At 46.6% G+C, this 13,114-nt stretch overlaps 1 protein-coding gene across 1 annotated transcript in view; it reads right to left on the reverse strand.

Moving 5' to 3' along the window:
- The window catches only part of IQGAP2 (IQ motif containing GTPase activating protein 2), a 262,286-nt gene extending 249,379 nt beyond the window's left edge, over window positions 1-12,907 (reverse strand). The window contains exon 1 of the mRNA XM_081825591.1: window positions 12,596-12,907. Within this exon, the coding sequence (XP_081681717.1) occupies window positions 12,596-12,641 (46 nt within the window). The 5' untranslated portion in view covers window positions 12,642-12,907. The remainder of the gene's footprint in view (window positions 1-12,595) is intronic.
- Between the last annotated feature and the right edge of the window lie 207 nt (window positions 12,908-13,114).

The following is a 13,114-nucleotide window of genomic DNA, read 5'->3' on the forward strand; positions in this document are numbered from 1 at the left end:
GTTTTTAAAACTATCTACTCATCACCAGTAGCAGGAGGTTGGACCCGGTGGCCTCCTGATGCGGTGTGCTGGGAGGAAACCACATCGCTCATAAGGCATTCATGCCAGGAAATGGGCCTGAGCTCCTCGGGGCATGCAGTGTCCTTGAACTGACAGGGAGGTGACAGTGGCCATTTCAGGCTGGGGAAGGCTAGGGTGGGGGGTGGGCCTAACAGCCAAAAACAATGTGAGAAAGTTGACTGGACCATGGATCCGTAAAGTTGGTTATGAAGTACACCTGGGGAAAATCCTAGTGTTGAATTTCAAACTGGACCATGGACTTGAACGCACAGTACTGGTGGTACTAGGATGCAGCTGGGGAGGTGAAGGTCCTTTTGGCACGTAAGATGGGAGCTGAGCATTTAGCAGTGAGCGGCCAGTGTCTGCAAATGGAGTGGTATGGCAGGAGGGTAAAAGCGGGTGAAGCTAAGTGAAAGGAACGGGTGCTCACTGTATTGTACTTGGAGGCTTTGGGGATTCGAAAATTTTATTTAAAAAATTGAAAAATACAACAAAATAAAAATACCCACATCAGAGTTCTATACCAAAACAAATAAACAGAGTATCTGGGGGATGGGATCCAGTGAATCAACATTTTACTCAACAAAAACTCCTGTGCAGATTCTACTAGGCAGCGAGGTTGCTAACTACGGATTACACGAGTCCTCGACCAAGATGTGCCATTAGCCTAGCAAGCTGGCCCACTAGTGACGCCCAGCAGACCTGAGAATTCGGCTCAAGCCCCAAATGACCCCAGCTGCCCTGCCTTCCACCCTTCCTTTGCTTAAAAATAAATCACAGCATCTCAACTTTGGAAAGAAAAGAGTTTTTCTTGTTTTACGTAAGCTCCACACCCAGCATGGAGCCCAACGTGGGGCCTGAACTCATGACCCTGAGATCGAGCCCTGAGCTGAGGTCAAGAGTCGGACGCTTACCTGACCGAGCCACACAGGCACCCTGGAAAGAAAGGAGTTCTAGCATCAGATTGAGAAACAGAGTTGCCTTCCCTAGCTTCATCCCCCACTGCTGAGCATTCAGGCTTCCCCTGTCCCATAAAGTAGTTTCCCTTGATGCAACACTTGCCTATTGCACAGGTCTCAAAGACACGACCCTTGACAAGTCTTTTCAAGTTTAAAGATCCTCCTGTTCACTTGTGTGTGCATTATTTACACTTCCTGGTAAAAGAAATGTTCAGCCGGACAAGGAAGGGTCTGGCCAAAGATCCTGTGTTAGGATTTAGAAAGTTCACATCTCACAGGTAATGGTACCGCAAGTCTTATCTTTGCCTTTCAAACTAGAGGAAGAAAAGAAATCTCATTTCAAATATGGGCCCAAAGACAGCATATGTCACAAACCTCTGAGTGGCGCTGCCTTCGAGGCAGATCTATGAGTAAGTGATCAACACTAACATGAGTAACACTACACCAGTAAGTTATTCAAGTGGCAAAATTACTCCCAGACACGAGCACACATATACACACTTGAATCATTTTCAGCACAATCTCCCGTACCTCGTATCCCGTTTCGGGTAAACATAAACTCACTTTTCAGATACAGACAGGAGCTCAGGGAAGTCACAGGTAACGTCACAAAGCAAGTGAAACCTTCACCTAAGCTCTCCGATGCTAGAGGCTGGCCTCGTCCTCACAGTGCCTCACGTTTCTCATGGTTCCAGGGTGACAATCCTTACACCATGGCGACCTGGGTTGTGTAAGATACTGCAGGGGACAATGGCAGCTTCCAAGAGGCCAGTAGGCTTCTGGACTCCTGAGCACGGTTATCTATGTACTGTTCACAATTATTTTCCTCCCAATTTGAGTGACTAAGGCAGCAAATGCAATCTCCCATTGAAGGGACACTCCAAAGCTTCTTATTTTTATGTAAGACTCGGATCACACTTGACCTCTGAAGGCATTTGGTCTGCAAACTGTGTGAATTCCATCGTATTCACAGCATGCTGCACTTCTTGTTGAATGAAAGAAAAATAAATAGTAGTCTACCTCTTTACAGGCTGTTGAGACTTCTTGTGAGTCAACAGAATAATCCCCTACTGTCATGTCGACCATCTTTATTGTCACTGTGGACACACTATTTTTGGGGTCATTACTGCTTTTGACAAATCAGGTTCCTTAACACTTTCCCTTCACACATTTTTTTTTTTAAGATTTTATTTATTTATTTGAGAGAGAGAGAGAGCACATGAGAGGGGGGAGGGTCAGAGGGAGAAGCAGGCTCCCCGCTGAGCAGGGAGCCCGACATGGGGCTTGATCCCAGGACCCTGGGACCATGACCTGAGCCGAAGGCAGACGCTTAACGACTGAGCCACCCAGGTGCCCCGACCTTGCTGATCTTTGTTTTTCATCCAACCTATCATCTCTATCCCATCTCCAACAGCTTAACAACTACGAGTCCTAGACCTCTAAACACTTCACCCCTCAGTCAGTCTCTCCATCTCCCTCTCTATCTCTCTTTCTCTCTCTCTCTCTCTCTCTCACACACACACACACACACACACACACACACCCCTGAAAATCAGATCTCCACTGAATCCTTCCCTGACAACAGACCTGTCTTTCAGACTCTGATTTTCTCCACAAGAACTTTGTATTTTCATCAGGTAAGGGTAACTATTATAACCTAACTATAAAAAACATGTTCATAAAAAATTTGAAGAGGAAAAACATTTTTTTTTTTAATTCACCCATTACCTCATTACCTAGCTAGACCAACTGCTGACATGACAGTTGACCTATGTGCCACAGCAGTAACCAAAACACAGTCCTGACCCTCAAGGGTATTTTTTTTTTATTTCGTCCATGTTTTTCCTTAGAGTAATCTATGTAGTACATTATTTTTCAAAACTGATTTGAGTTCATGGTAAATCAATTTAAAATAGTATTCCCACCCCTGCCAGAGCCTACATTGAAGAGGAATATGTAAGCACAATCCTCCAAATTACTGGCTAATTCAGACAGACAACAGCAAACATTTTATTAGAGAATGAAGGAAGAAATCTGAGACTATACCCAGAATTAGGGCCAAAGGAAAGGAAAGGATGGGTGTCACCCCAGTTCCCATGGTAGGTAACTATCTTTATATATGTTTAAGTAATTTTTTGTCCTTCGGAAAATCTCAGCTACAGAATGAAAGCTAAAGCATGCATGTATTAGCTTTATAATAACCGTTACTCAGACAAACTTCTAAGGGTTCAATATGAGCAAATCTCTGGGAAGCCGCCTGCCTAGACCTCATATAGGGGCAGCACAGTTTCAGGGGTGGTTGAAAGGAGAACTCCTAACCCGTGAGGCTGACTATATGACAAACATTTCTCAGCCCCCTCACCCCACCCCTGTGAGGCCTGCTTGGTCAGCCCAGGGCTCAGGCCAGGAACGAGAAAGTGGCAGATGTAACCAACAGCCATGTAGCACTGAAGTCTAGCCGGTCTCAAGTCTCCCTTTTTGAGACAGTGAGGACTAGAGGGATTGACAGAAAACTTTTATAGGAAACATGCTAGAATAAAATGCCTGGTAGAGAAGGAGAGCTGAATGAATGAGTCATCTCCAAGTGCCAAGGTGAAAAGCAGCCGAGATTCTCCATTTCTCCTGGGTCCAACACACTCCCCAGTTATTCCTATCCGTTGAGCTTCACTGGGCCCATGAATTTAAGCTTCACTAACTTTCTAGAGGCATTAAGGCCTGAGGGAGGTCAGAGGAACCCAGTGCACTTCCTCCTCTTCCTCGCCTCCCTTCCAAACCCCCACAGCACAAGATGGACCCTGCTCGCCACGCCAAACTCTACAAGGGGAACCAAGCATAAATACTAACACTTATTTCAAGTAGTTCCTGCCCATCTTGAGATCATCATAAACCCTTGGGCTTTCAAACCAGCAGCAGCCACAAAAGCAATCGACTTAACCCTGAAAGAGACAACAGGATGCTTAGTAATGCAAAGCAACAGTTCCTCACTCAGATATGCAGCTGACAACTTCACTATCATTTTTAAGAAGACAGAAAAACACAGTGCAGGAATCCAATCCTAGTCCAACATCATTTGGAAACAGCAGTGAAACACGTTGGGATTTTTTTTTATACATATACATTAACAAGGATAATTTGATCTCCACTCAAAGTAAGATTCACTCAATTTCCATAGATAACTAAAAAATTTTCCCCATGAGTATACGCTTTCAACATAATATGGGCCCAGGATTTTAAAAAAAAAATTTTTTTTAAGTAAACTCCACCCTCAATGTGGGGCTTGAACTCACAACCCCAAGATGAAAGAGCGGCATGCTCTACCGACTGAGCCAGCCAGACGCACCTGGGCCCAGGATTTTAAGTCCACTTTCTGTTCAGGAGAGGAAAAGGTAAAGAGCAGGGGAGACAGGCATGGGGCAGGAACGATGAGGGAGAACTGCCACCGCCATGACCCTCGCTCCTCCAACATTCAAGCACAGACTCTCCAGAGGCACATTCTGAACATGTACATTTCCATGTATTACATCACTTCACCCTCTGAGCATGGACCTTCCCGCTTGCAGTTTACAAGTATGTAAACTAAGGCACAGAGAAATGAAAATAACTTCCCTAAGTTCCACACAGTTTGAAAACAAATCTAAACATTAAATATTTGCCTGGCACTTGAAAGCCGCTCTGATTATCTTTTTTTTTTAAAGATTTTATTTATTTATTTGAGACAGAGAGAATGAGAGAGACAGAGAGCACATGAGAGGGGGGAGGGTCAGAGGGAGAAGCAGACTCCCCGCTGAGCAGGGAGCCCGATGCGGGACTCCATCCCGGGACTCCAGGATCATGACCTGAGCCGACGGCAGTCGCTCAACCAACTGAGCCACCCAGGCGCCCCGCTCTGATTACCTTTAATAGATAATAGAAACAAGTTCCATCTTTGGAGAAACAGTATAGATGCTTTAAGGAAAACCTGTAATAACAGCAAATATTTACTGAACATTTTCTCAGTGCCAGGATACCAAGCTACCAGCTTGATAATGAACATAAACATCACTTGATTGAAATATATGTTGCTTCCATCACTTGCAAATCCAGTCTTTTTACATGGAGATGACTAAGGAAATGCATTGACATTACTTAAGATTGAATTCATATCTGTAAAAAACAACAACAAAAAACACATGGGAATGGAAAAAATTACCAGGAACTAATTGATCTTCACTTTTTAAAATGATATAAAAAGGTCTTCCTTGAGAAATTTGATAGTAATGGATAAAGGAGAACAATTAAAAGTCATCTTTGAGGGCACCTGGGTGGCTCAGTCAGTAGAGCATCCAACTCTTGAGATAAGCTCCGGTCACGATCTCAGGGTTGTGAAATCAAGCCCCATGTGGGGCTCTGCACTCAGTGGGGAGCCTGCCTGAGATTCTCTCTCTCTCCCTGTGCCCCTCCCCCTGCTCTTTCTCTCTCAAAATCTTTAAAAAAAAAAAAAAAGTCATCTTTGAGGACCCCAAGGAAAAAAATCCAATCAAATCATAGGAATGTCCTCCTGTCCATAATCAGTAGCAAAATAAACAGATCTGAGTTTCCCTGCAGTGTGGCGATGACCTGAGTCCAATAGTATTTCTGCTAGCATATTCAACTGTTCTAAAAACAGTGAAGAAGTGAATGAATTAAAAACACTTCAAGTTGTTCTGAAGAAAAAGATGGAGGAAGAGGACATCCTTTAACCCTTCCTGTCCAGGCACCATGCCAGTATTAGAGCTCAGAATTGCAACTTAGCGTCTCCCTTTTACACAGAAAGTTTGTCCAGTGGGTCCTAAGAGTACTACCTCCACCTAGAAATTCTTGGGAAGTGGGTCTCAATCCCTCCGCCATGGAGATTTTGGACTTTATCTTCCACATCACATTCGTTTCCCAGAAGAGAGAAAAGCAACCTTAAAGAGAGACAAAAATGAATCCTCTAAGATGAACACAAATTTGTATAGAAATCAATGCCCGGGCTTGTATGTGGTGCCAGGTGCGTGCTCAAATCAAACACACAAGGAGTACGTTAAATAAAGCCTTCAGTATCGGAGCCATGTGTTTACACTTATCTGACGAAAACCTGCAAGCACTGTGAGGAGGGTGACTGTGTATTAGGAACATCTTTTCACCTTTCCCCTTGACCAGTGCAACAGAATCCCCTACAAGGCTCACTGAAATGGCGGTGAGCCCGCCCCTAGATGCTGATTCAGAAGGCCTAGGGGAGGGGGGTGCCTTTGCAACAAGTTCTCAGGTGATGCTCTGTTGTTGCTCCTCCAGAAAGTGCTCCCTGAAACCACTGCGCTGTCCGGAGCAACAGCTGTCAGATGCTTTCAGGCACACTGACCCCCACAGCCTAATCCATGATTCCGAGACGAAAGGAGAGTCCGCTGAGAGTTTCGTTACATCGAAATGATGAATTGGAAAGGTGGTATTAGCTGTCTTCCCACAAAACTGAGATGCAGGTCGTTTGAGGGCACTATATCTCTAGTAAAATTTTAGAAGTAAAAGTTGCCCCAAGTAATAGAATGAAAAAAAGAGGTGCCAGAAACCCTACTGCCCAATAATTTACCTGTCAAGATCCCGGTCCTGCTGTAACTGTACCTTTTCTTCTCACCTGTTCTCAGAGAATTTACAGAAGCTGGGATGGTTTAGAGTTAGTTGTCTGTCTCCCTGGCTGGAGTCAACGAGCGACCAGTAGGGTCCATGCCTACCCGTCTCTGTATTCATTGTCTTCAGTACCATAAGCATCATCATCATTCAGCAACGTCTGTCCTACCCTGAGCAAAATTCTCTGACAAACCTGCCCATCCATAGGAATCCCCAAACCTAGAAGCATGGTGAGGGGACCTCTGAGCAGCAGAGAGAGTGGACACCAAATGCACAAACCTCACCTGCCCTCCTGGAGTTTCCAGCACCAGGCACTCCAACCACACCTAACCTTCCCTCCATTCCCCACTTCACTGGGCCTCTCACCACTCAAAAATCTAATGAAAAGTTAAAAAAAAAAAAAGATGTTCCAAAGAAAAAGATACTTCAGTAAGAGACTGAGCGGAGCTACTTCCCTCAAGACAGCTCTAATTGCCCTTTGTTGTCTACAAATACAGGATTCTAGGATAAATGCTCTTCCGGCTACACGACTCTGCCCCAGCAACTATCCCTACCACCTAAGCTTCTGTCCCACACACACTGCCCACACAACGAATACATGCAGATGCCTTTCACTTTTCCCTCCCTCTTTTCTCAAGGTCTTGTTCAAATTCATGATCCATGAAGCCTTCCTTTTGCCCCATCCAAATCGATCACTCTCGTGTCTTTACTTCCACAGAACTAGGAAGTGCACTCAGAGGCATAAGCATTATTCTTTATCTCCCAGTTTCTCTTACAGCTGTTACCATCTTCATCATTTTTCTTTCACCCATCATCTGTTGTACAGATTAGGTGCTCAATTAATTGAAATTTCCACAGTTCGTTTAGCAATGTGTGCCAAGAACCACATCAGCCACCATTACAGAAATATGAAACACCCCCCTTCAAGGTACAGGAGAAAAACCCAAGGCCACATAGGCACTCAGTGCTGGAGTCAAGATTCAAACCCACATCTACTTAACTCCAAAGCTTTTGCCATTTCACGGCCACCACTCTGCCCTTCAAGGGAGAACAATAAACTAGAACGGTTAAGTGAAAAAGTCCTGGCTCAGTAGTCGGTCACCTCACTGCAAGCTTCTGCCTGATTTCTCATAAACTCCAGATTTTAAGGCATGGCCAGTATACGTAATCAAGTGTGTTTTACAAATTATCCCATTTGGAATCACTGGAGCATACCACTATTATGGAAAAACCTTTCTTTCATTTCAGTGCCTCGCAGGGAGATGGGATGTCTCTACACATACATAAAACCCTTTGATGAAGCCTGGATGTACTCTATAAAAAGCTCATGTATTCTTCCATGCTTTCCTTGGGGGCGGGGAGGAAGCAAAATCCAGTTTAGACAATGCTATGCATCTACTTTTAAGAGAACACACTATCCAAATAGCTACAGGTTTCTGGAGTTTGAGAAAATCATGGCCAACACCTGAAACAGAAAGAGGTGAAACCCCTCCGAGTAATTCGGGGGAGACAAATTGACAACAGCCAGTAAGAGGAGCCTTCAGGTTCTGATAGCACCAGCTTTCAAGTTCCCACTGTCACCAGCCAGCCGTGTGGCCTTGAGACATCATCATGGATTTCAGCTCCTTTGTGAAATGGGGAAACACGGGCGCTCTCTAAGGTAATAATGAGCAGATGGTAACAGTTGTACATGAAAAGCACCAGCTCTTGCAAAGCTCACTAACCTTAATTCCCCCCGCTGCCTGCCCTGTAGGACTACACCTGACTATCAGATCAGAGGTTGAACGGCCTTTGTTTCTCCTTTGGTTACCATGAAGACTTGGTGCGTTAGATCTGTCTGTATACTAGACTTTTAAGTAAAATGAGCCGTTAAAAAGCTTGCATAGTGGGAGGGTAAGGGGCAACAGCAAACCAAAGGTTCCCTAGAGAAAAAAGGGGTTAGCTAACACCCTAAATACTAAATTCTAAAACAAACTTGGTATTACAAGCTTAAACTCTCCCAAACAAGTCATTTTGGCTAACAACATGTATAATTAAAATTAAAGGCATACTAAAATAACACTTTAGTGGCTGACCCTGAAGATCCTTTTGAAAAACTCAACCAAAACAACAGCACATGAAGGAGTGACTTGACTTTCTACTGACAGTATCACATGATAACACAGCAGATATCTTAAATCTTTTGCAGTCACATGAAAACACCGATGTCATGCTGAAGCCAAGATGCACTAAACAGATGTAACGTCTGAATTTAACCTGTTCAGGACTCAGATTTCTTCTCAGATTAGTACTGAGAAAGGGTTAAGAGGTTTAGTTTCGTTACCCACCCCAATACTCCAGTCACCAGGCGATTTGGAAAAATCTCGTCATTCGAACAGGAGCATTATCCAAAAAAAAAAAGAAGAAGAAGAGAGAAAAAAGCTCAAAGCAACAGCCAGAACAGCCCCTGCCCAACACACACACATACATACATACGTACACCTTCTATTAGGCCCAGGTTGCACTTTTTAAAAGAAACAGTGCAACATTGATCACTATTAGTTTTACAATGTTTCTCATGAGAGAAGTTTTGCCAGGGCAAATAACCACAGTTCTTGCTAAAAGCACATTGATTACCCACCCACAGTAGGCACTTAAATGTTGACCGAATTAGCAATTCTGAGTGAGCTCATCTAAGTCTAATCACAAAGCCCCTCTTGTGCTATCAGTGGTATTCTTAACTCTCAAGTAACTGGAAGAAAACTTTTGACAGATCATGACTGCAACGTGTTTTGAGCATTACTTTGGCTAATTCATCATAGTTCATAACAACAGCACAAAAATTATTTGCAAATCATACCTAAGCTGAAGTGTCATTTAAGTTTGGTTTGGGGGCACCCGGGTGGCTCAGTGGGCTAAGCGTCTGACTTCGGCTCAAGTCATGATCTCAGAATCCTGGGATGGAGCCTGGCAACTGGCTCTGCACTCAGTGGGGAGCCTGCTTCTTTCCCTCCTTCTGCCCCTCCCCCTGCTCATGCCCTCTCTCCCTCTCTCAAATTAATAAATAAAATATTTAAAAATAAATTTGGTTTTGAACGTAGGGGAAAGATACTCTGGTTATGATAGTCTATCATACAATATTCCAGTTATGTCTAAATTACTAAAGTAATTTCCACCTTTACCTTTTGCCACTGCTTTCCTGCAGCACAGGCGTGAACGAGCAGTTATTTCAGCTTTGTTCTGTAGTAACAGGACACAAAGTAATTTGAAAGGCTGCAGGAGAATGTGGCCAAAATGGAAAAAGCAGGAATTAAATAGGAAATGATCTATTTAATTTTAATTCAGTGCTCCAGTGTGCCAATCAGGAAGACTTCAGCAAACTCTCCTGTCAGAAAGGTGCCTTCACAGAGAACTCATCGAGAAATCCCTCAAGTACAACTTACTATGTGGTATTTTGCAGACACTCAGCCTGGTGGAGAAGAGAGATACTGTAACAGCCCTGAGGTCCATGAATTTACTTTGTCCAAGAATTAACTGAATTAAATGACATTTCAAGGGGAGGAGAGATGGCAGAACAGAAGACCAGACCTAAAACAAGTTTAACAGTTAATACCAACTACTAAAAAGTTTTCAAAGCCCAGTCTCAAATACCTTTCACTCAGAATGTCCAGTACTAGAACTGAAATAACAACCATGTATGGGGCATATATTGGGGCTTTACTTATTTTTAAGTGTCAGGGATAAAGCCTGTTTGGTATAGTTCACGGTCTTATGGAACCTGTACTTACCAAACCCACAGACAAGAAAAGCACAATTCTTTAAACAACTCAGCAAGGACAGTGCATTTTCCTTCCCCAGACTTCCTGTGAAAAGCTCACAGCATATCTGCAGTGTTGTGTTGACGGAGGATCCTCTTCCCCCCCAAAAAATCAATCCGCTACCAAAATTATGTATTCTGATACATCACAGTCTCCTTTTGCACAAATAGTATGTGTTACCTAACACTGGCTAACAGTAGAGTGTGTTCAATTAGATTTTTTTTTCAAATAAACTATGAACCCGGTAGCAAATTACAGAAATGCTCATTTTAAGAACAGGCTACTTTATTAAAGCCTTAATATTTTAGGGTGACCATGAAGTGTGGAAACCATCAAACATGTTTATTTTACTCCATGACCAAAGCGCTTCGTGAGCTAGGGGAAAGGACATGGGAGTGATTCCAACTCCATCGCACCAGACTCGTGAGAAAAGCTGGACAATGATTTCCAGAGAAAGTGGTGATGTGGAGTGTTCTTTGTGGTTGTATGATCTAAACCTCTTTGGTTGCTGCCTCTGGAGTATGCTAAGTCCACAGGTACATCGACGGAAAAAATAAAATCAAGCAAACATCACAGATCCATCTGTCTCTGCAGGTGAAGACGCTGCATTCATGCCCTTCATTCACTGCAAGTTTGCATAAGCCTATTGAACTAGTAAGACATGACCCACCAAACACACCATGCTTTAAAATGTGGTATCGAAAACCATTTCTTGGTGTGTATGTGCCTCGTTTCCAGACTTTGTGGTCATCTTATAATTGGACGCAGGGAAGCTCCCATATGTTCTGGGAGCTTGTCACATAAATAAAAGACTTTCACCAACCTGTGGTTGACACCACACACATTGAATGACCACAGCATGCCTCCTTGAATCCAAGGAGCTCAGTTGTCTCTGTGGTTTACTAAAGTGCAATCAAGGCTGCAAAGAACTGGGTCCTGGTGAACTGTTCTGTGCATTTCACTACTGTACAGAGGCTGCAGCTTGCTCCTCGGGCTTCTTCCTCATTGCCTGACACCAAAAGGGTTACACGGCAAAAACGAACTTCCTATCTCTGACACTCCATTCCCAGCCTAGTGCGGAGGAAGAACTTACACAAGTTACTCCCCTTTTTTAATTAGGCAAGCCGGTGGCCCTCCCCACCAGCCGCGCCACCCTCCCAAACACACGTAACAACCCTGCAGCAGGTATCACCACCTTAACCCAAACGTGATTCCTCTGTCACAAGGCCAGCCAGGGCAAAAGATTAACCAGTAGTCTTCGGCCATCGGTTCACTGACAGGGCCAACCGTGGAGACAGAGCGCCAACTTTTTGTTTGTTTTAAAGGAAATACTTCCTGGCACACGGTTAGCGAAGACTCTGAACTCTGTGCATGAAGCCACGTGGTGCTAATCTGGCTCTATCCACTCACGATCCGCCGGAGCAACCCCTCCCCGAACGGCAGCCCCTGGCTGGGTAATCTAAACCATCTCGGCCCAGTCCCGCGGGCTCGGGCCGGATCCTGCGAAGCCTAGCTCCGCGTCCCGACAGGGTCACAGGGAAGCGGGGAAGACAGGGGTTGGGCCCGGCGCTGCCCCCTGCAGCAGCACCAGGATGGGATTCACGGCAGTGGGGTGCAAACTGGCTCTCGCTGCTCAGGTTCAGGTGCAGTCCGAGGGAGCAGGGTAGAAGCACACGCCCGCCCTTCCAGGAGAGCCGACTTCGCCACTGGTGGAGTGCGTGGGCACCGTACGTGCGGTGCCCACCTGTAGCCACCGCAAACAAACTTTCCTCCGGAGTCGGAACAATCCGGTCCCTTACGCCACCCCCTGGCCCCGGCCGGCAACGGCCGGGAGCTCCGAGGGCTCCTCACCTGATACCCCTAAACCCCCAACCTGGCCTGTCCCAGAGCGCGACCCAGCGCTGCCCACGCTCCCCAGTGGGGTTTTCCGGGCGACGGACTGGGGTTACCAGCTGAGGAACCGGAGTTTGTGGGGAGAACGGGAGGACGCTGCTCACTACCTTTTGCAACTTCAGCTCTCAACTTTGTCCACCACACAGCCGCTGCCCTCCCGCTCCCTCCGCGGCGCGTACCCGGCTCCCTCGGCTTCTCCAACGCGGTCCCCGGGGAGGGGGCTCCCCAAGGCCGGCGCGAGCCGCGAGCGCCCAGTGTACTTACAGCCATAACGGGGTCTCTGCAGGGACGGCAACTCCTCGTGGGGCATCCTGCGCGGCTCCGGGGGCCCGCCCGAGGCGCGCCCCCCGCGGCTCCTCTCGCTGGCCAGGCTCGCCGGCTCCGCGCCCCTCCGGGGCGCTCGTATCCGGCCTCTCGCTGCCCTCCCCTGGTCGCCCCGAGATGGGCGACCCGCTCCCTCGGTGCTTCCCGGTCGGCGCTCGTTGCAGCCGCCGCGCGCTCCCACCCGAGCAAAAGTGAACTCCCGCCCCTCGCTCCGTCCCGGCCGCGGCCGCGTCCCGGGCAGGTTTCCTTTCTCCTGCAGCCCGGGCCCCGTTATTCTCCGCGGTGGGAGCGCGCGCCGCGTAGCAGCGACCCCTACCGCGAGCGGGGCGCAGCGGCCGGGCCGCGTGAGCCCGCCCCTTTACCCGCCGGGGCGGAGGAAGGGGCCGAGCGCGACGCTGGGCCCGGATCCCCTGCAGCTGGGGCCCGCGCTCCGCTGGCCGCCCGAGGGCTGCGGCCGCC

This window comes from Leptonychotes weddellii, chromosome 7 (assembly GCF_054177405.1).
Source record: "Leptonychotes weddellii isolate Sample4059 chromosome 7, ASM5417740v2, whole genome shotgun sequence".
NCBI lineage: Eukaryota > Metazoa > Chordata > Mammalia > Carnivora > Phocidae > Leptonychotes > Leptonychotes weddellii.